Raw genomic sequence first — 27,192 nt, forward strand, 5'->3', positions numbered from 1 at the left:
GTAGGCAAAGGGGCAGGGTGGGAGGGAAGGTTTCCTCTTCTAATCCGTCCTTGTCCCCACATCAGGGTCTTGTGCAGCTTGCCTCTGCCAGCAAGGTAGTAGATGTCTCCTGCCCTGCTGTGGCTCCTGCTGTAGTTGATGTGGAGCAGCATCCACCAGAACCCAGATAACAGGGTTACTAGGAGGCACTGGCCTGGGTCCACAGGCACAGAGACCAAGGGACCCTCTGGTCTCCCATAAGAGCCAAGGCTCAGGCCTGGGCAACTGGAGTCCACACAAGTGCACACAGCTGCCTGCCCTTTGCTCTGTACCCAGCCAACCCAGGAGCCTTCTTCTGCCAGGTGGAAAGCCAGTGCTGGGCCCAGGGCCTGGCCCCCTGAGGAGAGTGGTCCTTTCCCCTTTGGCATCTGGCCTGTTTGCCCTGTTCCCTGAGCTCTCTGACATCGCTGCACTACCAACCCAGGGTCAGCCTGGGAGGGCCTTGTTGGTTGGCCACCTTGCCCTGGAAGTTTGCTTGTGCCCAGGGAGCCAGTTCTTAGCATATCTAGGAGCAAGCAGCCTGACAGCTTTAGTGGTCACCAGTGTGGGAAGGGTCAGACAGACAGTTGCTGGATCTCTGGGTCAGGCCTCCAGTCCCAGTACCCTGTCTGGGTATCCATGGGTGTGGGGGCATGGCATGGCAAGGCTCACAGCTCCTGCTCTCCAAGTCCAGGAGTTGGTTTCTGAGGTTCCTCCCCTATGGTCCAGATTGGCATGTGGTTCCTGGAGGATTCCCAGAGGGTCCTGTGCATGCATGTGCGCTCTCCCATGTTTGCCAGCCCAAGGCAAGCCCTTCAGGGCTGTCAGGTGCCCAAAGGGGAGTGTATCAGGGCAGTGCTGTTGAGGGGTCCTTGTGTCCTCTAACCTCCCCTACCTATGTCTCTTCTGCAAGCCCTACTTCCAACTGTGAGCAGCCCCTAATACTTCCCAAGCTCCCTCCCCACCTACACCCACACATCCACTTGCCAACTCCCCAATCACACCCCTTAAAGAATTTCTGTAGCTAGCCTAGAGACCCAGCGCTGGCCAGTGGTGGCCTAGGTGCTTGGAAGCCATCTTGGAGTCTGCTGGCAGCAGCTTGGTGTTTTTTGCTTTGGGAAGCACAGAGGAAGGGCACCCATGTCCCACTGCTCTTGGCATTCTTGATGTACTACTGCCATCTGTGGGCCCCGCTAGGTCGCTTCTCTGCTCCTGGCTGGACAGAAAGATCGCAGGTCTCCTGTAGCCTTGTTGGACCAGAAGTGTGAGAGGAAGCAGCGTCCAGGTGACCCGTGGCCCAGCAGGGTCCGAGTTCCACAGGGCTTGGCTAGTTGGAAGCACACTCTCCTAGGTCCTCTGTGCGCGGCCATGTTACCCAGGATCATAGGCCCACTCCACCACAGGACTCTTAATCAGGGGCTGCATCTCAGTTCATGTGGGAAAGCTTGTTCTTCCCGCCAGGGTGCCCTCTTAAGAACATACCCACGCCCCCGTATTTTTGCTTGAGGCGCCCAGCAGCACCTACAGCTCACTTAACTCACTTCCTGGAAACACACATACACACACACTCACACACACACACACACACATTCACACACACACACACACACACACACACACACACACACACACACAAAACAGCTTCTCTGAGCTGTTCTTAGAATAACAGGGACAGATGGCCTTAGTAGCCAATGTCAGTTTGATCCATTTACTCCTTCTTTGCCATGCTCAACCACCTCCTACCATGTTCTTCTGCCTGGAGTTCTCTCTGGCTTTCCTTTTTGGTTCTTTTTGAAATTGCTCTCTCTTTGAGCTGTGCTTCATGTGCAACTCAGGGACACCAAAATCTGTCAAGAAAAAAGCAACATTCCCAGAACTCTTCAAGGGTCTGGGAGGCACCACCATGGTCATATGCAACCCTACTATGTGTACTTAGCAGGCAAGGAGCCCAAGGCAGTGTTGTGTTTCAGGGTGAACCTTAAGAGAAGCAGCCAGAATAAGGTGTGGACTGAAGGGTACCCAAAAGAAGGGTACCATGGAGGCCAGGTACCCTAACAAGTCTCCTCACCATGATGCCAAAACTCATGCAGCAGCATACTTATGGCTTCTCCTAACAGGCTAGCTCCCCTTGCCTAACAGCCAGGGAGAACAGCCAGGGTCAAGGGTCCATTAGGCCCCCATACTTATGTGGAAGAATAGAGAAAGCTCTGAAATTAACATATGGAACAATCTGGGATTCTACAAGACTGGGAGTAGTGTGTTTGTTCGTGTGTGTGTGTGTCTGTGACTCTGTATTTATGTTCTTGTTTCCATGTGTTCCCTGGATTGGAAGTTAGAGTTCAGAAGCATGTCCAGAGAAGACCCAGTGTGTAGTAGTCATTATGTTATTTTACCGAGAGTTGATTGGAATGAGTGGTTGTCATGTAGGGAAACCTTTTAGGGCTGTTTCTCAGTGGAAGCTCAGGTGCCCATAATGTATGGCCTGAGGAGACTGCCTTTGTGTTAGTGTCACAGGGTGGTAGGCCTGATGTGTACTCTCTCTTGTCTGGCTATACATGAGGTACAAGGTTCTCCTGGGAGCTATTTGGTCCAGTGAAGTTGTGGGAGAGTGCCTTGTCCAGATGACCCAGGTATTGGAGGCTTGGGCATTGTTTTTCATTGCAAGCTGAATTCTCCTATAGACAGTTGCTGATCAACAGTGTTCTTTGCTGTTCTACTCATAATATTCATTAGAAACAGCCTATATGTTTTTTAGGTGATGGATGTATAGAAAATTATGGTTCCTTTACGCAACTGAATATTAGTGTTTTTAAAGAATGATGCATGGGAGGTCCAAGATGGCAGTGACCAGCACTCATCATGTCTGAGGAGCACAGGATTTGAAACTCCGAAATTCGTGAGTGGAGGGGCAGCTAAAGCCAGAACATCATCATTGATGTTTTCTGGGCGAGGGGACAGCCTGTGAGCTAAGACCACTTGGATCCAGGGCACTCTCGGTCTCAGGGGACTGAGAGTGGTGAATATTCAACTCCCCTGCATTTCCCCTTGACGGGCTTTGCTCCTCAGTGGAGGCTGGCCTCAGTGGCCCCTGCTCCAAGCACAGACCTCCCTGCTCTATAACTGATACAGCAGAGGCAGGACTTTCAGTTCCTCAGTGGCTGAGGATGGCTGAATGGGCCTCCCAACAGGCTGCTGTACAGGTTTCCCAGGGCCTCCCAGAGGACGACTGTACCCATCTCCCAGTTCTGAAACTGCAGCTGGTGGCTGTGCAGGCCACTGTACTGAGCTCCCAGGTCTACAGGCAGCTATACAGGCTTTCTAGGACCTCCTAGGTATGCAGGCCACTGTACTGGCTTCCCCAGGCCTCCCAGCAGGTGACTATGCAGGTTTTCAAGGTCTGCAGCAGAGGCAGCATCATGGGCCTCCCTGTGGCTCTCAGTGGGAAGCTGTACCAGCCTCCCAGGTTTGTGGCAATGACATCAGGTTGGGGAGCCCTAACAGGAGCCTCCACACTCCCTGACTAAGAAAACAGAAGTGGCTACCCCAAATAAGGGTCTCCCTGCCAAGAGGACAAACAGTGAACACCACTTAGCTGACAGATCTCTTATACTCTCATTTGCCCATGCAAGCCCATATCTGAGAGTAGAGAACAAGGGGAACCCATGTGTTTTCCAATTAGGCCTGCTAGTACATGAGTGCACCTTCAAGTGAGTGCTTACAGAACTCCTGATCCAGGGTTCCTCAATGTTATCAGCCAGACATCAGATCCCTCCCACCCACACAACCACTGTGGGCAATATAGGGATTCTTGGGACAGTGTTCTCAACATTGGAGCCCATGTTCTGTGGGTCTACCAGTGGAGCCCAGGCAAACAATTACAGGCTCCCAGACAGATCTGAATACAAGGAAGACAGTACATCAGGCACAAATAAAGGGACAATTAGTGGAATACAGAGAGGAAACAAACAAAAAAATAGTGGCCATCATAGAGAGACAGGAAACCACATTCAAACAGATGACAGAAATGGTACAAGACATGAAATCAGAATTACAATCAATAAAGAAAATACAGAGAAAACCCTGGAGCTGGAAAACTTAGAGAAAAGATCAGAAACCACAAAGGTAAGCAAAACCAACAAAATACAAGAGATGGAAGATAGAATCTCAGGTGCTGAAGATACAATTGCAAAGAGTGATATATCTCTCAAAGCAAAAGAAAAGTTGGAAAGTTCCAAACGCAAAACATCCAAGAAATAAAGGACACCATGAAAGGACGAGATCTAAGAATAATAGGGATAGACAAAAAAGAAGACTTTTTTTTTGATCCAGAAAATGTTTTTTTAAAGAAATCATAGAAGAAAATTTTCCCAACTTCAAATAATAAATGTCCAAAAGCATACAAGAGACCTACCGAACACCAAATAGACTAGACCAGAAAAGAAACTCCTCATGTCAAATAATAGTCAAAACACTAACTCTACAGATCAAAGAGAAAATATTAAAAGCAGCAAGGGAAAAAGGTCAAGTAACATATAAAGGTAGACCTATCACAATCACACCAGACTTCTCAACAGAAACTCTGAAAGCCAGAAGGGTCTGGGCAGATGTCATGCAGACTCTTAGAAACCACAGATGCCAAAGCATACTACTATACCCAGCAAAGCTTTCAATCTACATACATGGATGAACCAACATATTCCATGACAAAACTAAACTTAAACAATATCTACACAGCAACGCAGCCCTACAGAAGACACTAGAAGGAAAACTCCAATCCAATGAAAACAGCTATATAAAAGAAAACACAGGATATAGATAACTTCACAAAAAAATTGAAAGGAAACAAGTATTGAAAGACAGAAACACCACCCACTCCACAATAAAAGGAAGTAACATTCATAGGTGACTGTTATCTATCAACTCTCCTGTATTTCTTTGAGAGCTTTGTTTGTGTCCTCTTTATTTGTCTCCATTTGTATGGCTATTTCTTTGAGAGATCTGTCTGTTTCCTCTTTATGTGCTTTTAATAACTGGATAAGAATACCTTTAAAATAATTATCCTGTTTTTCTGATGAATCAAAATATACATTGATTTTTAAAATTTGCAGGCAAATGGTGGGATCTAGAAAAGATCATCCTGAGTGAGGTATCCCAGAAGCAGAAAGACACACATGGTATATACTCAATTATAATAACATAGGATAAACATACTAAAATCTGTATACCTAAAGAAGCTAAGCAAGAAGGATGACATTGAGTAAGATGATCAATCCTCACTCAGAAAGTCAAAGGAGACAGACATCAGAAGAGGGAGAAAACAGGAAACAGGACAGGAGCCAATCACAGAGGGCCTCTGAAAGACTACCCAGCAGGGTATCAAAGCAGATGCTGAGACTCATAGGCAAATTTTGGGCAGAGTGCAAGGAATCTTATGAAAGAAGGGAGAGATATAAATATATGGAGGAGACAACTGCTCCATAAGGAGATCAACAGAATCAAGAAATTTAGACCCAGGGTCTTTTCTGAGACTGATACTCTATCCAAGAACCATGCATGGAGATAACCTAGAACCCCTGCACAGATGTAGACTATGGCAGCTCAGTACAGAGATTGTCTCTGACAGGAACTCAGTAGCTGCTTCTTTGATCACCTCCCCTTGAGTGGGGAGCAGCCTTACCATGTCATAGAGGAAGACAATGCAGCCACTCCTGATGAGACCTGATAGGCTAGGGTCAGATAGAAGGGGAGGATGACCTTCCCTATCAGTGGACTTGGAAAGGGGCATGGGAGGAGATGAGGGAAGGAAGGTGGGATTGGGAGGGAATGGGGGTGGCAGCTATAGCTGGGATACAAAGTGAATAAAGTGTACTTAGTTTAAATAAAATTTAAAAAGAATGATTCATGAGTTTAATATGTGATTTGATATAGGTACTATCATGAGTGAGAGGATCCAAACTCATTATGACAAATAGGGATTGTGTTTGGTCATTTGCAGATGTTTGCTGTTTATTCTTCAATAAGTCTTCGGAGGTTACATATGGAGAAAGGGACTACAGGGGACAGGATTGATGTCCCTAGAATGTTGCTATAGAATAGATAGTTATGTGTGTACAAATGGGTGACTGGGAGGATATCAGGGAGATGGACATATGAAGTAAGTAATATTTGAGGGGTTGTTTGGAAACCTAATAAAGTAGAATCTTCCAAACATATGTACATGAATAAAGGCAATCAAAACTGGCATGGAAACAGCCCCAATTGTACATCTCTTGATACCAATATACCCTTCTAATACCAGAAATAGATTGTGTCTAATGAAGTTTTTGACCAAAGAGGTCTAATGAAAACCATGTTCTTGCCAAAAATATCAGTTTTTTTTCCCACTATCTGACAGTATGGCCCTCTTTTGGAAAACAACACCTACTCAACACATTGAACACAGAGAAGTTGAGCTGGTTCCTACATAGAGCCTTCACCTTGATGGACTAATGTTCATAGTACTGTAAAGTACTGTGATCACTACCACAGGAGATAGGTGAACATCAACCCAGCTTTGGTCTACAATGATGATTGCCTGCAAGATTAGTGCATTTCCAACCAATACCTGATTGTAGTTAAGGCCCACTGCATGAGCAGGAAACCATTCCCAACACTACCCAGGTTGCCAAGAACCTGGCACTATATTAGGCCAGGGATCCTAGGGCAATACACACCACTACTGTCCTCCTAAAGTAACATAGCAATAGAATGACTCCTAATGACATTCTGCACTAGACTCATAGATCAGTGCCTTGCCCAGAGAAACTACCTCCTCCAGTAGAACGGAACAAATACAGAGAGCCATTGTTGGCCAATGTGCCAAGAATAAGACACCTGGTACACTCAGCCATAAAAGGGAGGTCTTTATTAATTCAGTCCCCTCAGGTCTCAGGGAACCCTGAGGATGGGAAGGCTTAAAGATTGTCCATGCTCTGACATGGAGACTGAATTGGTCACCTATCCAGGCAAGAATTCTAGTGTAGGAAGGGGAAACACCAACTCGCCCACAAATCCTTCGACCCAAAATTTACCCTGACTACAAGAAGTGCAGGGAACAAAGAAGAAGCAGAGATTGAGGGAATGTACACCTAATGACTGGTCCAACCTGAAACCCAACCCATGGGAGAAAGCCAACCCCTGACACTCTTAATGATACTCTGCTATGCTTGCAAACAGGAGCCTAGCATAGCTGTCCTCTGAGAGGCTACACCCAGCAGTGGATTCCAATAGATGCTGCAACTCGCAACCATATGGGGTAGAGTTCAGGCAGAGCTGTGGAAATGTGGGGGAAAGATAGAAGGACCAGGTGAGGACAAGGACTCTACAAGACCAACAAAATCAACTAACCTAGGCCCATGGGGGCTTACAGAGACTGAAGCACCAACCATGGTCTGGATCTAGGTCCAGTACACATATGTAACTGTTGGGCTGCTTCTTCTTGTGGGTCCCCTAGCAAGTGGTGTGGGGGCTGTCTCTGATATGGATTCTGTTGCCTGCTTTTGGATCACTCCCTTCTAGTGGGGCTGCCTTGCGAGGCCTCAGTGGAAGAGGATGCTCTCTGTCCTGATGGGACTTGCTGTGCTGGATTTGGTCAATACTGGGAGAAGGAGAAGGGAGTATTGGGGTAGGGGTGATGGTGGGACTGGAGGAGTGGAAGGAGGGGGCTGGAATCAGGCTTGTAAAGTGAGCAAGTAAATAAGTAAATTAATAAGTTATAAAAAAAAAAGACAAAGAAAACTTAAGAGCTCTTACATGGCCAATTCTCTCTTTCACGTATTATGAACTAGATTTTAGAGTGACAGCTTGTAAAAAAATAAATTATCTCATAAAAATTATTTTTTAGCAGAGTGTGGTGGCTCATACCTTTAATCCCAGCACTCAGGTAGAGACAGGCAGATAGCTGTGAATTTAAGGCCACAAAGCAAGTCCAGGATAGCCAAGGCTACACAGACAATTCCTATCTTGAAAAAACAAATTTTATCTAAATTTTTCATAACAATAATGTTTAGTATTAAAGAATGAAATAAAAATGAGTATGATTATAAATGAATTGACTATGCTATAAAGGTTATTAATTTTTAGAGTGAAAACTCAATACCATGTGATATAACTAATGTTTACTTATCTATAACAATATTTTGCTATTTTTTTCTCAGTCTCTTCAGAGAATTATTCCTATTTGGGACATTTCTCCTAAATAACACAGTGACTCTGGAACTCATTTAAATGAGCTAATATGTAACTTTATAACATTTGGCTTATTTAACAACTAACACATACTATTGTGAGGAATTCTTACTACGATAATTCAAATTCAAAATCAGTCTTCTTCAAAGGATATACAAAAACAGTAGTAAAAGAAATACATTACATTCAAGATTTCCTTCTAATTGTGAGAAAAGGACAGTGCAGGTATTTCTAACTGAGGTGGTAAGCTTTGAGAGCACATTCTTGGGAACTTCAACAATGATGGGTAACACTCAAGTTCAAGTCCACAGACAATCAAGTACTTTTATCTAAATATCTGTCGTTCTATATTGTGTGGAGGACTAGATTTCAGTGGAGGTCTGGACTTCTACTTTCAGACAGAGAACAGGGGTTCCATTTCTCTCAGGGGCATCTAGAGTCCTTAAGGGTGAGGCCCACGCACTAAGTCAGGGTACGGAAATTTTTCCCACAGAGTGTTAACAGTTTAGCTCTTTCAGCATGAGGTCACCAGTGGCAATGGAAGCTTGGGCATTCCAAGGCCCTTGGCAATACAAAAGCTCTTAGTTAAGCACAGCAGAGGTGTGGGCAAAAATCCATGCCTGGTTGGTTTCTAGCAGAGACACAGGCCTGGTGAGGCACTGTCCCAATGGCCTAGAGGGGCAGGCCAGGTGAGAGCAGGTGACGGGAAGTATGATGAATCTCAGGGGGTCATGGTGGAAGGCTGGATGTATCATGAGGCCAGTCAGCAGCATGTTTATTTGAAATCAGGAATTTATAAACCTTGAGCAGTAGGAGGGATTTAGAGCGTGAACATTTTTGATTCGATGGGGTCAGGGTATCAGGAATACTTGATTTACGTGTAGTGGTACAGTGCCTCATTTTCCATGCATTAGCATGGTCCTGCCACAAGAAAGAAAATATAGTACTTAATTATCCTACAGGTGAAGAGGAAATCTCCAAGTGCAACTGAAGGTCATTGCTGGACTAGATCCTTAGCAGGGTTGGGCATTTCTAGAAATTTCCAGATGCTTGCTCCCTCTGTTTCTTTCTTCCAAACCTTCAGGCTACCCCTCGCTACTCTGTTTCAATTTCATGGCCCCTTTACTCACTAATAACTATTGCTTGCATATTCCTAAATTTAACCTGCTCCGTTCTTATGGTGTTAGTTATATGTGTGATTTCAAGGCCAGTCGTTGACACTGGACAACCAATTGGTGTGCTCTTCCCAGGGGAAGAACACCTCTCCCACTCCCCGGTTTCCTCGGTGACCTATAGTTCATTGTGTAGGATTGAGGCATCATGGGCTTTCTCCATTCATTTTGGCATGTGATTCAAAGCACGTCCATTAAATTATCCTTGGTCCACTCACATTTGGCAGCTATACCAGCATTTTTCTAAATAGAGAGGGTTCTTGAAAATAGATAATTTCATTTTTTTTCAAAGATAGTAAGGTATTAATGTAGATTAAATTCAGGTCTTTGCAAGAGACAAATAGCTTCTTCCTCAAAAGGAGATTGTTATAAATATAGGTTAAATTTATCTAATGGTAATTTGGGAAATAAAGCAAACTTTTGGTTCAGCAATGCATTTGTTTTTCACTATGCTTTGATAGCATTGCACCAAAATACGTAAATCAATAAATGTAACAAATCACCTAGACTTCAAGATAAAAATCACATGATCTTAACAGATACAGAAAAAGCTTTTGTAAGTATTGGACTAGAGGGCATATACTGTAACATAATAAAAGCTATATATGGAAACCCATTACTGACATCCTAAGTGGAGAAAAACTTGACACAATCACAATGAAGTCAGGAATAGGATATGGATATCCATTATGCCCATTTCTTGTCAATCCTATTCTTAGAGTGCTAGCTTGAGCAGTGAGGCAATAGAAGGAAATTAAAGGCATAGTATCCCCACTTGCCGATGACATGATATTATACATTAGAAGTGCCAAAAATTCTACCAGAAATTTTTTCAGCAGTGTTGCATGTTATAGAATCAACTTGCACAAATCAATACCTTTTTTTACACAACAACAACATACAAAGAAAGATCATAGACATACTTCCATTCACAACAGCCTAAAAGAAAACAAAATATTTTCTAGGAGTAAACCTAATAATAAATAAATCTAGGAGTAAACCTAACCAAAGTGGTGAAGAAACTTTGCAATAAAAACCTTAGTCTTCACTACAAAATGAAAAGACATCCCATGCTCATGAATTGGTATGAAAATAACCATTTTACACACAACTACTTAGAGATTCAGTGCAATCCCAATCAAAATTCCCATTTTATTCTTCATAGAAATAGAAAAATTATCTTAACTATTCATATGCAAACACAAATCAATCCTAAGCAAAAGAACAATGCTAAAGGGGTAACAATTCTAAGTCTTATGATATATTAAAGAGCCAGAGAAATAAAAATGGTACAGTATTGACACAAAAAGACATGTAAATCAATGGAACAAAATGAAAGATCCAAACATGAGTGTGCATAGCTGCAGCCATAAAAGGTTTGACAAAGGTGCCAAAAGTATATGAAGGAGAAAAGTAAGAATCTTCAACAAATAGTGCTGGGAAATTTATGTCCACATTGAAAATAATGAAATTAGATGTGGAAAAAAAAAAGAATTCCAAATGTACTGAAGGCCTAACTGAAACCAGAAACACTGAAACTGCTAGAAGAACACATAGGTGGTACCTTCCATGATAAAGGTGTTGGAAAGGACTTTTTGAACAGGACTCCATATCCTCAGAAATTAATGCTGAGAAGTAGGACTTTACAAAAGTATTGTAGCTTCTGGGTAGCTAAACAAGTAGGCAACTAGGGGAAGAGAGAGTCTTTATGAGTGATTCTTTGCACAGAGGATTAATATCCGGAATATGTATTGAACTTTAAAAAAACAGCAAAATACCCAAATGACATTCCAAAATTGGGTTTATGAATGTGAAGAGAGCCAGGAGTGTTATATGGGAAGTTTGTAGGAATAAAAGAAAACACAAGGGGCAAATACTTTAATTATAATATCAAAAATAATAAAAATATGGGCTAAGAATATGAACAGAGGTCTCAAATGATGAAAAAAAAGTCAAAGATTAACAAAAAAAAAAGTTCATTGTCCCCAGTAATTAGGGAAATGTAATTCAAAACATCTTTGAGATTTCATCTGTTTTAGCCCAGTTTAGAATGGCAAAGATCAACAAAATAACCAACAATGGAGTGCTGGGGTGAGGGTAGGGGTTGTTGAGTAAAGGGCCTACTAAGGTCTGGAGTCCTGTTACATTTCCCACTGGTCTCATCGAATGCAGCAAATTGTGGATTCTTCCTGCTCTAAATAGGTGTGGTTGGCTGACATGCACTCTGTTGCCTGCTTTTCAATCAGTTCCCGCTGGTGACGCTTCCTTTATAGGCCACAGGAAAAGAGGATGTGCCCAGTACTGTGGTTACTTGATATGAAGGAGTGGGTTGGTAGGGGTTCCTCCCTTTCCTGAGGAGTAGGGGAGGGGAGGAAGGAGGGAGAGTGGCTGGGAGGAGAGGAGGGAGGTTCCTACCATCAAGATGTAAAGTGAAATAAACAAACAAACAAATAAAATGAAGTGTGCTTGGTTCTAAGGGCCACTACTTTACACTGAATCAATACACAATTGGACAGAGACATTAAATTACAAGACATCACCAGTAATTCAATCAGAATTTGAATTAAAGGCCCAAGTAGTATTGACAGTAAAGCCAGGGGGAACAAAAGAAGAGAAATTGGTATCATTATCTAATAATGTCTTTCTCTTTCTCCCTTGGAGTTTGTTGTTGTTTGTTTCCAACCATGGCAAGATTTTTTATTTTTATTTTATTTTAATTTTTTTCCTTAGCATTTAACATAGAAACAACAGGTTTTTCCCAAACCCAGACATACTTTCCTTTATCTCATGAGGAGTAAGTCTAAGCCTCTTCAGTTTTGTAGGACCACTTCCTCAAGAGAATATAACCAATGTTTTGATACTTCTGGGTCCTGACCAACCTGTCTACTCAGTTTGGAAAGCATCAGAAGAGACACATTGAGTCAAACCACTAGTACATGCCCACAAAATAGTCTCAGGGGCTGGGTAAACTGCCGTTATCCTGATGAACATAAGGCAGAACAGCTAGGTTATAGGTTTTGGATATTAGACAAGTTTCATCACCTAATAAGTCCTTTTTATCCCCTTATAAATCCTCTAGTTTTCATCCCCTAATAAATCCTTGAGGTGTGGGTTGCCCTCCATCAGTGAGCTTTGTCTGTGGGCTGACAGTCTGGTTTAGTTAGTACAGGGGCTGGGTGTCTAAGCACAACCAGTAATCCTGGTTGATTTCTGGCTGGTTATGATCAACTCTATCCCCAGGTTCCCATCCTGTGACATAGAGCCTGATTACTCAGGTACTCCCTGTTTTCCAAAGGCCCAAACATATTTTTAAAGGAATTTCCAGATTTTTTTTTTTCATTTTATGGCCATTGGATTTTATTTTTTTATACTGCATTTCTTGGGAGAAAATTTTATTCCTCTATCTTTATCTGTGTGTTTTTAGGAAGCCTCTGCTTTACCACTCCAAGTTTTGCAATGGTAAATTCTGTTTCTGGCAACTAGGAAGGCCAGCCACAGGGCATGCATAGAATTGGAAACTCTATATTTCTATCTCAAAAGATAAACCCCCACATATATCCTTTTTCCAGTACAACAAGACATTTAAAGTGGGTATCAGTGAGCAAACGTCAAGATGACTGTGGGTTTCCAGACCCAGATGCCTGGTGAAGGTTAGTTACCTACAGTCCTAACAAGCTGTTTTTGGAAGAATGATCCTTCCCCTCTGGTGTCCTCCATCCAACTATGAGTTTGAGTTATCCATTTCTTTTATACCATGGCATCTTTGGCAGCACCAGGTTGGCTGTATCACCAGAATATCAATAGTCCCCGTTGGCATCTAGTGATAGTCATGGATGAGCACCTGCAGGCTATTATCAGGCAAGAAGGTGGCAGTATTGATGGGAGTGGGTTTCTGAAATCAGACTTGAGGGTGTTCCACTAGGAGGGCCTGATACTGGGTCATATAGTCATTAGACAGTAAGTCAAGCCTGGTGTTCCTGAGAGGAGGACCTCAAACACATTGTGGGATGTTGTGTATATAAGATCTTAACCCAGAGTTAACTTGTTTGTTTTTATTAGACTTGCGGTAACCACAACAACATTAAGAAAGGTGGAAAAAAAATAACCTGTGGCAACAAGGTTCAATCATTTGGATAGGTACGCCATAGGGCATTTTCATGGCCCCAAAATTTGGGAATGCTGAGGTGGAGAGAGGGGAAATGTTCAGTAAAGGAAACCTTTGCTCATTGTTGTTGGGAATGCAAACTAGTGGAGCCACTCTGGAAATCAGTTCAGAGAATACTCAAAAGCTAAAAACAAATCTAACAGATCACCCAACCATGCTATTCCTTGGCATATGTCCAAAGGGCATTCCATCCTTCTCTACATATAGTTGTTTAGCCACATTCATTGCAGCTCTATTCACAATGGCTAACAAATCAAAACAATATAAATGTTCCACGAGTGGAAATGTGCTATATATAGTATGAAATACTACTTACCTGTAAAGAAAAATTATGAAATTTGTCTGTAAATACATTTAACTTGAAAAGATCAAATTGAGTGTGGTTCACTGATCCAGAAAGTCAAATGATGGCCAGAAAGTCAAATGATGGCATGTTCTTATGTGAGGTTCCTAGCTCCAAATCATTCTATGTGAATACATAACCTGGAATAATTACAGAAACCAAGAATTTAAAATGTTTTAAATTAAATTAAAACCAAGAAAATTAAGAGGGAACAAGCAAGACACAAGTGATATGAAGAGAGTAGTAGGAAAATAGGAGTTTTAATTTGGGAGGAAGAGTAATATAAATAGGAGAAGTTTAAAATAATAAGGTCATTGAAAACCTTATAAGGAATTATACAACTCAAGTGAGGGAGAGCTGGCCTTGCCCATCATCTGTGTAGCATGGGAGAACTGGTCCTGAGGCCCCGAGAGTGGGAGACCTACCCATGCCCCCTCATTGGCTGCAGTACTTGGGTGAGCTGGGGGGAGGGGCTTGCAGGGGAAGTGCAGAAGTGTTGGCCCTGGTGGGTACAGGAGACAATATCAGCTACTACCACAGGCCCAGATGCAGGACTTTGAGTTAGCCCATCTATGAACTTCAGGAGGGTGTGAAAGGGCCAGTCCTGCAGATCTTGAAGCTACAGGATCTCCATGACACAGGTCAACAACAGGATATCTGAGAGGAATCCTGGTGAAGATCCAGTATTGGAAGTGTAGCAGAAGCCAGGAACCTCAAAACGGACAAATGATTTGTTGCAATCAACATTTGCAAGTAAAGCTTTTTGGACAAAAGGGAATACTGTGTGACTCAACGAGCTTCTAGAGTGAGATGTTTTGTTTTGTTTGTTTTTGCATGTGTGGGTGTGGGGGGTAGGTTGCAATAGCAGAAGGTGAATATAGAGAGATGAAGAGATAAGTGGGATTGGGGTACATGATGTGAAATTCACAAAGAACCAATTTTTAAAATATTAAAAATAACATTATCTACCTTACAATATGCTTAAGTCTGTATGTGCGTTTGTGTAGTTTTTTAAATGAAAGTGTCCTGTGGGGTGACAATGCTCTACTAAAGCACCATAGACCATCTAACAAAACACCATCACCTGAGCAGATTATATTTAGTGATATGTATTCATACACATATATGCATGGAATGGTAATTAGAGTTAGAAAGAGAAAGGTGATGTATTTGGGAGTGTTTGGAGGGAGAAAATGGAGGAGAGAAATTATGTAATTCTATTACAATCTCAAAAAAAGTACAAGAAACGAGCCAACATTGTGTGCAATACAGTTCCAGCCTGTAAGACACAGGGTTCATTGTGTGAGTGGGGCCAAAAAGATTGTAAGGGTCAGAACAGAAAGTTTGCTGTGTGAGGTTATGCATGAAGCCTGACCAGGCTGGCTGCTTTAATGTGGCCTGAAGAAGGACAAAACCAATAAACAAGACAACATAGAAGTGGGAATGTTCATAAGGCCTCAGTCCCTACACAAAGAACTACAGGAAACTAAGAAGAAACAATCTTCCCCTGGAGTAGGAACACCCACTTGAATCTCAACACCAAATGGACGACCCTGGAAATGTATATATGCAGTAACATATGGACTTAACTAGTTGTATTTAATATATATATATATTAAATATACTAATATATAGTATTACACATATATATTAAGAAAAAGGAACAGACTCGGACAAGATGGCAGCGCCAGGAGGACACTGTCTGAGGAGCAGGACAGCAGTGTCGGCACAGGAATCAGGAGACTGAACTCTGGGACCTAAGACACCAGCGTTTGTGATTGCCAGGTGAGAGGAAATCCTACGGTGTGGAAATCAATTAGGACTGACCTCAGGTCACCCAGTAAATCCCTGGAAAAGGTTCTGGGTACCAGCGGACACACCTGCTGCCCAGATGGGAGAACACTGCCTCCCACGGCACCCCCAGCCGCCATCCCGGACCGGGACACACAGCTTCCAGCCCAGAGTGAGGTGTAGAGCCTCCAGACCAGGGCAGAGACCTCAGTTTCTGGCTCAGAGAGGAGTGCACAGCCTCTGGCCCAAAGCTGGATGCACAGCTGCCAGCCCAGATAGGGGTGCACAGCCTTGGGCCTAGAGAGGCGACCACAACCATCATCTCAGACCGCGGGGCACAGCCTCTAGCCCAGAGTGAGGCGCCAAGCCTCTGACCCAGAGGGGAGCCCTTAGGTGCTGGTCCAGAGAGGTGTGCACAGCCTCTGGCCCAGAAGGGGACACACAGCTGCCAGCCCAGATAGGAGCTCAGAGCCTCCGGACCAGAGCTGCGACCTCAGCCGCCATCCCAGACCAGCATACACAGCTTCCAGCCCAGAGTGAGGTGCCAGGCCTTCAGACCAGGGTGGAGCCCTCAGTTGCCAGCCTAGAGAGGAGTGCATAGCCTCGGGCCCAGAGCAGCACCCCCAGCCACCATCCTAGACCAGGGTGCACAGTCTCCTGCCCAGAACAGAACCTACTCACCCTCTGGCCCACAGACTTGCTGTACGATCGACTCACCTTCCCAGACAGAACTGAGTGCCCCAGGGCACCAGAATGAATTTCCCTGTTGGGAGAAAACCCTACAGCTAGGGAATCAGCAGGTTCTTCAAGAGGACTGTACCTGGAAAACTGTGTAACAATAGCAGCAGCTCAATAAATTCAGAATGAGAAACCCAGCAGCAGGGCAGCTGTCTCCAGGACTTCTATTGGTGAGAGGAGAGCCCCCCTGACTAACAAAGACCACAGCCACTACTCAGGTCTATACACATGAGGTGAGTAGTGGCAATTCCTGAGAAACACTGGCCATACAGTGAGCATACCCAAAAAGCTGAGGAGGCCTCCTTCAGGAAAAATCATCTTCCTGCCAAGGGGATTTTCCCTACCCCAGGATTCCAGGAAGCACCAGAAACTAACAGCCAACACATAAAACAGCCTAATGGGTAGAGATGAGGGTAAAAGCTCAACCAACAAAAACCAAAGCAATATGGCATCTCCAGAACCCTGCCACCCAGGGGCGAGCAGCCCTGGACACCCAGCATGATTGAAATTCAAGAAGATGACCTTACATCTATGCTGATGAAGAGGATAATTGAGGAAACAAAAAAAAAAATATGTAAAGAATTAGAGGAAGATAAAATCAAACAGATTATGGCTATCCATAAAGAAATATGGGAAGATGCAGCCAAACAGTTTGTGGTCTTCAGAGGAGAAATAATTAAATCACTGAGAAAAATTAAAAAAACAAAGAGGAATGTTCAAACAAACAGTTGAAGGAACTAAAAGAAAAACAGGAAAATACATTCAGACAGGTGAAGGAAATAAACAAAATGGCTGAAGATAGACTTGGGAAAATTAAAGAAAACACAAATGGAGGACATCATGGAGAGGAAGACTTTAAGGAAGAAAACAGGACCTACAGAGGTAAGCATAACCAACAAACTACAAGAGATGAAAGAAAGAATCTCAGGCATAGAAGATACAATGGAAGATATTTATGTATCTGTCGAAGAAAATGTTAAATCCAAAAAATTCCTGACACAGAGCATGCAAGTAATTCAAGACAATATGAAAAGACAAAACCTAACAATAATAAGAATAGAGGAAAAAGAAGACTCCTTCCTCCAAGGCCCAGAAAATATCTCCAACAAATCATAGAAGAAAATTTCCCCAACTTAAAGGAGAGGCCTATAAGAATACAAGAGGCCTACAGAACACCCAGTAAATAGGACCAAAAAAGAAAATTCTCCTTCCACATAATAATTAAAACAGTAAGTATACAAAACAAAGAAAAAAAAACTAAAAGCTGCAAGAGAGAAAAGGGCCCATCAGAATCACACCTCAACAGAGACTAGGAAAGGAAGAAGGGACTAGACGGATATAGGATATAATGCAGACATTAAGAAAACACAGACATCAGTCCAGGCTAATATATCCAGCAAAACTCTCAGTCTTCATACATGGAGAAAACAAGATATTCAGTGACAAAAACAAATTCAAACAATACCTACCACAAATCCAGCATTACAGAAGATACTAGAAGGAAAATAGAACCCAGGAACACTAACTACATTCAGGAAACAAATAACCTCACTGCAGCAAAACCAAAAGTAGCCAAGCACACAAACACACTACCATAGCCAACAGCAAAATCAAAGCATCTAAAGGCCACTGGTCATTAATCTCCCTTAACATCAGTGGACTCAACTCTCCAATAAAAAGACACAGACTATCAGAATGGATACATAAACAAGACTCAACAATCTGTTGCACACAAGAAACACACCTAAGTCACAAAGATAGACATTACCTGAGAGTAAAGGGCTGGGAGACAGTTTTCCAAGCAAATGGACCAAAGAAGCAAACAGGAGCAGCCATTCTAATATCTAATAAAATTGGATTTCAAGCAAAATTAATCAAAAGAGATGGGGAAGCTCATTTCATACTGATCAAAGTAAAACTCCACCAAGAAGACACCACAATTCTGAACATCTATGCCCCAAATACAAGAGCACCCACATTTGTCAAAGAAACGTTAATAAAACTGAAACCACACATAGATTCCCACACATTAATAGTGGGAGACTTCAACACCTCACTATCACCAAAGGACAGGTCAACAAACCAGAAATTAAGCAAAGAAACAACAACTCTAAGAGATGTCATGAATCAAATGGACCTAACAGACCTCTACAGAACCCTTCACCCAAACACAAAAGAATTTACCTTCTTCTCAGCACCTCATGGAATCTTCTCCAAAATAGACCATAAAGTTGGTCACAAAACAAGGCACAAATGAACACCATGAATTAAGCTGTATCTCAATGACAACAGAAATAGCAAAAAGCCTATACACACATGGAAACTGAACAAATTGCTACTCAATGACAGCTGGGTCAGTGAAGAAATAAAGAAAGAAATTAATGTCTTCCTAGAATTCAATGAAAATGAAGGCACAACATAACCAAACTTATGGGACACAATGAAAGAAGTGCTAAGAGGAAAGTTCATAGCACTAAGTGCCTTCAAGAAGAAATTTGAAACATCTCATGCATGCAACTTAATGGCTCACCTAAAAGCCCTAGGAAAAAAAAAGAAGCAGACACACCAAAGAAGAGTAGACGGCTGGAAATAATCAAACTCAGGCCTGAAATCAATCAATTAGAAACTAACAAAACTATTCAAAGAATCAATGAAACCAAAAGCTGGTTCTTTGAGAAAATCAACAAGATAGACAAACCCTTAGCCATGCTACTAAAAGGCAGAGAGAAACTGTCCAAATCAACAAAATCAGAAATGAAAAGGGGGACATAACAACAGACACTGAGGAAATCCAAACAATCATTAGGACTTACTTCAAAAGTCTATATGCCACAAAGTTTGAAAATCTAAATGAAATGGACAATTTTCTGGATGGATTCCACTTACCAAAGCTGAATCAAGACCAGGTAAATCAGTTAAATAGTCCTATATCCCCTAAGGAAATACAAGCAGTCATCAAAAGTCTCCCATGCAAAAAAAGCCCAGGACCAGAGGGCTTCAGCCCAGAATTCTATGAGACCTTCAAAGAAGAGCTAACACCAATCAATTCTCTTCAAACTACCAAATTCATTCTATGAAGCCACAGTCACCTAGGTACTTAAACCTCACAAAGACCCAACAAAGAAAGAGAATTTCAGGTCAGTCTCTCTTATGAACATTGATGTAAAAATACTCAACAAAATACTTGCAAACCGAATACAGGAACACATCAAAGATACCATCCACTATGACCCAGTAGGCTTCATCCCAGGTATGCAGGGGTGGTTCAATATACGGAAATCCATCAATGTGATCCACCATATTAAACTGAAAGAAAAAAAAAAAACACATCATAATCTCCTTAGATGCTGAAAAAGTATTTGACAAAATCCAACATCAATTCATGTTTAAAGTATTAGAGAGATCAGGGATACAAGGCACAGATCTAAACATAATAAAGGCAATATACAGCAAGCCTATAGCTGACATCAAAATAAAGAGACAGAAAGTTAAATCAATACCACTGAAATCAGGGATAAGGCAAGGCCACTTTCTCCACATCTCTTCAAAATAGTTTTTGAAGTCCTTGCTAGAGCAATAAGACAATTGAAGGATATCAAGGGGATACAAATCAGAAAGAAAGAAGTCAAAGTATCACTATTTGCAGATGATATCATAGTATACTTAAGTTCCCCTTAAAATTCTACCAGGGAACTCCTACAGATGATAAACACCTTCAGCAATGTGGCTGGATACAAAATTAACTCAAAAATATCAGTAGTCCTCCTGTATACAAAAGAAAAAAAGGCCGAGAAAGAAATTAGGGAAACAACACCCTTCACAATAGCCACAAATGACATAAAGTACCTTGGTGTGACCCTAACCAAACAAGCCAAAGATTTTTATGAAAGAAATTTCAAGTCTCTGAAGAAAGAATTAGAAGAAGATATCAGAAGATGGAAAGATCTCCCATGTTTATGGCTTGGCAGGATTAACATAGTAAAAATGGCCATCTTACCAAAAGCAATCTACAGATTCAATGCAATGCCCATCAAATTACCAACACAATTCTTTACAGACCTGGAAAGGAAAATTCTCAACTTCATATGGAATAACAAGAAACCCAGAATTGCTAAAACAATCCTCTAAAATAAAAGATCTTCTGGAGGTATCTCCATTCCTGATCTTAAGCTGTACTATAGAGCAACAGTTATAAAAACTGCATGGTACTGGCATAGAAACAGAATGGTGAATCAATGGAACCAAACAGAAGACCCAGAAATAAACCCACAAACTTATGGACACCTGGTTTTTGACAAAGATGGAAAAAAAGATAGCATCTTTAACAAATGGTGCTAATCTAATAGGCTGGTTACATGTAGAAAAATGCAAATAAATGTATATACATCTCCCTGCACAAAACTAAAGTCCGAGTGAATTAAAGACCTCAATATAAAACCAGACACACTAAACCTGTTAGAAGAAAAAGTGGGGAAGAGCCTGGAACTCATTGGCACAGGAGACAACTTCCTGAACAGAAAACCAACAGCACAGGCTCTAAGAACAACAATCAATAAACGAGACCTCATGAAACTGAAAAGCTTCTGTAAAGCAAAGGACACTGTCATTAGAACAAAACGACTACCTAAAGATTGGAAAGGATCTTCACCAACCCTATATCTGACTGAGGGCTAATATCCAGTATATATAAAGAACTAAATAAGTTAAAAAGCAACAAATTAAATAATCCAATTAAAAAAATGGGAAACAAAACTAAAGAGAATTCTTGATAGAGGAATATCAAATGGCAGAGAAACACTTAAAGAAATGCTCAACATCATTAGTCACATGGAAATGCAAATCAAAATGACCCTGAGATTTCACCTTACACCCATCAGAAGGGCTAAGATCAAACCTTCAGTGACAGCACATGCTGGAGCTGTTGTGGAGAAAGAGGAACCCTCCTCCACTGCTGGTGGGAATGTAAACTTGTACAACCACTCTGGAAATCAATCTGGCGCTTTCTCAGACAATTAGTCATAGTTCTCCCTCAAGATTCAGCCATACCACTTCTAGGCATATATCCAAAAGAGGCTCAAGGACACAAAAAGGATATTTTCTCAACTATGTTTGTAGCAGCTTTATTTGTAATAGCCAGAAGCTGGAAACAACCAAGTTGCCCCTCATCTGACGAAAGGATACAGAAAGTATGGTACATCTACACAATGGAATACTACTCGGCAATAAAAAACAAGGAAATCATGAATTTGCAGGTGTATGGTGGGAACTGGAAAAGATCATCCTGAGTGAGCTATCCCAAAAGCAGAAAGACACTCATATAGACATATAATATAGAATAAACCTACTAAAATCTGTACACCTAAAGAAACTAATCAAGAGGGAGAACTCTGTCTAAAATGCTCAATCCCCATCCAGAAAGACAAAGAGGGTGGACATCAGAAGAAGGATAAAACAAAGAACAAGTTCGGAACCTGCCACAGAGGCCTCTGAAAGGCTCTGCCCTGCAGACTGTCAAAGCAGATGTTGAAACTTATGAGCAGAGTGCATGGAATCTTATGAAAGAAGTGGGAGTTAGTAAGACCTGGAGGGGATAGGAGCTCCACAAGGAGAGCAACAGATCCAAAAAATCTGGGCACATGGGTCTTCCCTGAGATTGATAGTCCAACGAAGTATCGTGCATGGAGATAACTTAGAACCCTTGCACAGATGTAGCCCATGACAGTTCAGTCTCCTAGTGGATTCCATAATAATGGGAACAGGGACTGTCACTGATATGAACTGATTGGCCTGCTCTTTGATCACCTCCCCCTGAGAGGGGAGCAGCCTTATCAGGCCACAACGGAAGACAATGCAGCCACCCCGATGAGACCTAACAGACTAGGATCAGAAGGAAGGAAAAGAAGACCTCCCTTACCAGTGGACTTGGGGAGGGGCATGCGTGGAGAAAGAGGAGGAAGAGAGGGATTGGGATGGGAGGAGGGAGGGAACTACAGGGGGGATACAAAGTAAATAAAATGTAATTAATAAAAAAGAAAAAAACATTTATAATAACAAAAAAAAGAAAAAGGAACACACACACACACGCATATATGTTCAAAAGCAAGGAGCTTTTAAAATATTTTTACAACAGGAAGCCTTCCTCTCTTTACTGACTGAGGCTTCAGAGTCAACAATGAGCCTATCTCATTGTTTAGACCTACTAAAAAAAAAAAAAAAAAAAAAAAAAAGAACTGCCAAAAAATGGGGGAAGAGCTTTCTTACTTTGGCCCAGAAACAACCCTGTGATTTCTCCCCATCCTGGAGGACCCCTTTGATGATGGCAGCTGAGCTCCCCAGGAACTGTTTTGCTGTAAAGTATCATAATCACCTGGCCAGTCACAACATTGAACCAACTTTCCTTAGTAAATAGTGTTTCCAACAAATTGTTCTGGGCCACCTTGCCATAAGCATCATCAACATTCTCCTGGAACCAGATGCTGTCTTTCTATTTCTGTGCCCACCTGGGTTCCTGCTAAGGGTCCGGTCCTTACTGGGACCATACTTTCCAGTACCTACAAGCTTGGGGGAATTCAGCTGTGCCTCCTTGCAAAAGATGATCCCAGCTAACAGTTTAAGATCCTCACCCCTAATTAAAATAGGCATCTGAAGTAGATGGAAGAAGAAAACTGGATGGGAGAGGTGGTAGGGAGGGAGGGGCCTGGGGTTGGGGATGGGGATCAGGTATTGGGAGGGGAAGGGGGCTAGGAGAGGATGAAAATCAGTGGGGCTGCAACTCTGGGACAGGGGAGGCTCCCAGGAATCTATGAGGGTGACCCAACCTGAGAAACCTAGCAGCAGGGGATATGGAACCTGAAGTGGCTACCTCCTAATTGGAATTAGGAGGTGAGACTTCAAATGGAGGGAAGGAGGGAGAGAGACAATAACCTGCCCACAAAGCCTTCAACCCAAAATTTGTCCCGCCTATAAGAAGTGTAGGGACAAAGATAGAGCAGAGATTGTGGGAATGACCAACCAATGACTGGCCCAACTTGAGACCCACTGCATGGGAGAGAGCCAACCCTGACACTGTTAATAATACTCTGCTATGCTTGCAAATAGGAGCCTAGCATAACTGTCTTCTGAGTGTCTTCATCCAACAGCTGATGGAAATGGATGGAGAGACCAAGGATTCCACAAGAGGACCTATAGTCAATTGGCCTGGGCCTATTGGGGCTCACAGAGACTGAACCACCAACAAAAGAGCATGTGTGGACTGGTCCTAGGCCCCATGCACAATGTGGCAGATATGTAGCTTGTTCTTCATGTGGATTCCCTAACAACTGGATCAGGAACCCTCTCTGACTCTGATGCCTCCATTTGAATCCTGTTCCCCTAACCAGGAAGCCTTGTCTGGCCACAGTGGGAGAGGATGAGTCTAGTTCGGCAGTGACTTAATGTGCCAGAATACGTTGGTACCTATAGGGGACCTTCTTCTTCTGTGAGGAGAAGGAGATGGGAGGGTTGAGGGGAGAGGTGTATGAAGGGGTGACTGGGAGAAGAAGAGAGGGAAGCTGCAATCAGGTTGTAAATAAATAAACAAACAAATAAATTAATTATAAAAAGAAACAATAATAGAATAATTGAATAATAAACAAGAATAGAATAATAATCAGTTATAGAAATAACAACAATAAGACTCACAGAGACTGGCACAACAATCATGGAGCCAATATTGGTTTGAGCTAGTTTCTCTAAATATATATTATCAGTATGTAGCTTGGTGTTCTTGTGAGACTTTTAAGAGTGGGAGTGGGGGTATCTCCGACTCTTTTACCTGCTTTTGGGATCCCTTTCCACCTACTGAGTTGTCTTGTTCTGCCTTGATATGAGGTTATTTGGACTAGTCTCATTGTAATTTGTTATGCCATAATTGGTTGAAATCCCTGGCAGGTCTGCCCCTTTCTGAAGGGAAACTTTGGAGGATTCGATCTGGGGAAAAGGAGAAGAGGCAGGGAGGGACTGGGGTCAGTGGAGGGAGGGGAAACTGATGTCAGAATGTAATATATGAGATAATAATAATAATAAAAACACAGACCAAAAAATAGATATGAAAACAGGATCCATCCTTTTGCAGCATACATGAAACAAACCTCAACAGCAAAGATACCCTAATCTCAGAGTAAAGGGTTGGAAAAGATTTTCCAAGCAAATAGAAAGATTTTCCAAGCAAACAGACCTAAGAAGCAAGCTGGTGTCGCTGTTGTAATATCTAACAAAGAGACTTCAATCAAAATTAATCACAAGAGACGGAGAAGGGCACTTCATACTCAAAAAGGAAAACTGCATAAAGATGCTTCAATTAATAACATCTGTACCCCAAATGGAAGGGAACCCACATTTGTAAAAAATATTAAAGGTAGAATCCCACATTGACCCTTACACATTGATATTGATAGACTTTAATACCCCACTCTCACCAATGGACAGCTCTTCCAGCGAAAAATTAAAGACAAATACTGGAGCTAACAGGCTTATAAACCAAATTGACCTGACAGATAACTATAGACAGTTTCACCCAAACACAAAATAATATAACTCCCCAGCACCTTAAGGAATGTTTTCCAAAACTGACCACATACCCAGTCACAAAACAAGTCTTAATAGACACAAGAAAATTGAAATAACCACCTATATCTTCTCAGACCACCATGGATTAAAGCTGGATTTCATCAACAGAAACAGCAGAAAGATTACGAAGTCATGGAAACTAAACAGCTCCCTACTGAATGAAAGCAGAAATAAATATAGGACTTCCTAGAATTCAACGAAAATCAGTCCACAACATAACCAAACTTGTGAGACACAACAAAGGTGATAATAAAAGGAAAGTTCATAGCACTAAGTACTTACACTAAACAAATTTAAAGATCTCATATTAGCAATTTAACAGCATACCTGAAAGCTCTAGAACAAAAAGAAGTGAGAGCACCCAAGAGGAATAGATGGCAAGAAATCATCAAAGTGAAGACTGAAATCAGTAAAATAGAAACAAAGAACAATACAAACAATCAATGAAACAAAGAGTTGTTTCTTTGAGAAAGTCAACAATATAGTGACTTAGCCAAAGTCACTAAGAGATATAGAGAGAAGCCTGTGTTGTGGCACATGCCTGCAGTCCCATTACCCTGGGAGGTAAAGGCAGGTGGATTCTGTGAGCTCAAGGCCAGCCTGGTCTACAAATCATGTCCAGTACATCCAAGACTACACAGAGAAACCTTGTCTCGAAAAACCAAGTAACTAAGCAAGCAAACAAGTAAGTAAATAAACAAATAAGATTTCGTTATTAAAAGCAAAACACACAGAGAGAATATCCACATGAATATGGGGTCCTTGTATGTAACCCTTCTGTCCTTGAAGGCCACAGATACTCACATTTAGCCCCATGCTCACTCCAAAGGATCCCACTGCAAAAAGGGAGCTGGAGTTCTAACCTCTCCCCTAAAGAATGTATCAGACCTTCACAGTTTGACCAAAATGGCCTCACACATTCATATTCTCACCAAAGAGACATCCAGCAAACAAAAACTGCTGAAAGAATCCTGGCAAAGTGTGCAACAAGCAAACCAAGTGTATCAGTGAAATAACATCTTCATCCTTACCCTTAATTTTACACTGTCAGTGTATCAGCTGCTATTTTTTGACCTTGCAAAAAATCAACTTGACTAAGGGTTTCAAAAATCATTCTGTGCAACTATGCTACAGCTGCATTGTTGGAATGAAAGTGGCTCATGCAGAGCTACTAATATGAGCCAGTAGCCATATTGTGCCTTCAGGAGAATTATATGACCTTCCAAAAGCAATTCAAATATGTAAATGTTATAGGGACCCAACATATAAACCATGACAAACAAAGCAATTGTTTAAGGCCAGAGAGGTTACATTCAGGAGTCAACTGTGTCTATGTTCTGAATCTGTGAACTTAACCAAATGCAGAGAAAAGTACTTGAAAAACTACTTGCATCTGTACTATAAGGAGATTATTGTTTTGTCTTTATTCTCTGAACAATACATATATAATAAGTATTTACATAATGATAATATTGCAGTAAGTCTTATTAAGAAATCTAGAGGTTGGTCTCGGGCGAGATGGCTTCAAGGTTATTTCGCGGAGTAGGCGCTCTGGCGGCGAAGGCCCTGAGGGCCCACGGGCCCGGTAGCGTGGCTGCAACAGGCTCCATGGCTTATGGAGGGGGTGTTCCTACTGATGAGGAGCAGGCTACCGGGCTGGAGAGGGAGATCATGTTAGCTGCACAGAAGGGACTGGATCCATACAATATGCTGCCCCCAAAGGCAGCTTCGGGTACCAAGGACGACCCTAATTTAGTCCCCTCCATCACCAACAAGCGGATAGTGGGCTGCATCTGTGAGGAGGACAACTGCACTGTCATCTGGTTTTGGCTGCACAAAGGCGAGAGTCAGCGATGCCCAAACTGCGGAACCCACTACAAGCTGGTGCCCCACCAACTGGCTCACTGAGCCCCTGCATTAGCCTTTCAGAATGTTTCTCTCTAATAAAGACTAGCCATTGCATTGGCTCCTCCCCCCACCCCAAAAAAAAAGAAATCTAGAGATGTCATTCAGCATATAGGAAGGCATAAGCCGTTCACAGAAGTTGCCAAAAATTTACCCAGGAAATTCTAGGTCATGCATAACAGAGAGAGTAGTAATTTTAATATCAATTACATGCACCCTATGCTCTA

General features: G+C 42.2%; 1 protein-coding gene and 1 long non-coding RNA gene across 8 annotated transcripts in view; one reads left to right on the forward strand and one right to left on the reverse strand.

Moving 5' to 3' along the window:
* Positions 1-27,192, reverse strand: part of LOC110539823 (uncharacterized) — an 89,437-nt gene that overhangs the window by 17,661 nt on the left and 44,584 nt on the right. For 5 of the 7 annotated variants that reach the window (XR_009588504.1, XR_009588505.1, XR_009588503.1 and 2 more), the window contains one exon: positions 13,898-19,759. The exons of 1 other annotated variant lie outside the window; for it this stretch is intronic. This is a non-coding gene — a long non-coding RNA (uncharacterized LOC110539823). Of the gene's footprint in view, positions 1-5,628; positions 9,166-13,897; positions 19,760-27,192 lie in introns of those variants that run through there. One more of the 7 variants, XR_009588506.1, reaches the window with a different exon arrangement.
* LOC110544616 (cytochrome c oxidase subunit 5B, mitochondrial-like) lies at positions 26,566-27,034 on the forward strand. Its single transcript, XM_060375541.1, has one exon. It carries the CDS (start codon positions 26,579-26,581, stop codon positions 26,966-26,968), a length of 390 nt encoding a protein of 129 aa, XP_060231524.1. The 5' UTR covers positions 26,566-26,578; the 3' UTR covers positions 26,969-27,034.

This window comes from Meriones unguiculatus, chromosome X, assembly GCF_030254825.1.
Source record: "Meriones unguiculatus strain TT.TT164.6M chromosome X, Bangor_MerUng_6.1, whole genome shotgun sequence".
Taxonomy (NCBI): Eukaryota; Metazoa; Chordata; class Mammalia; order Rodentia; family Muridae; genus Meriones; species Meriones unguiculatus.

Excerpts from the sequence above, each read along its gene's own strand:
- LOC110544616 (XM_060375541.1), top strand. The coding sequence starts at position 26,579 with ATGGCTTCAAGGTTATTTCGCGGAGTAGGCGCTCTGGCGGCGAAGGCC.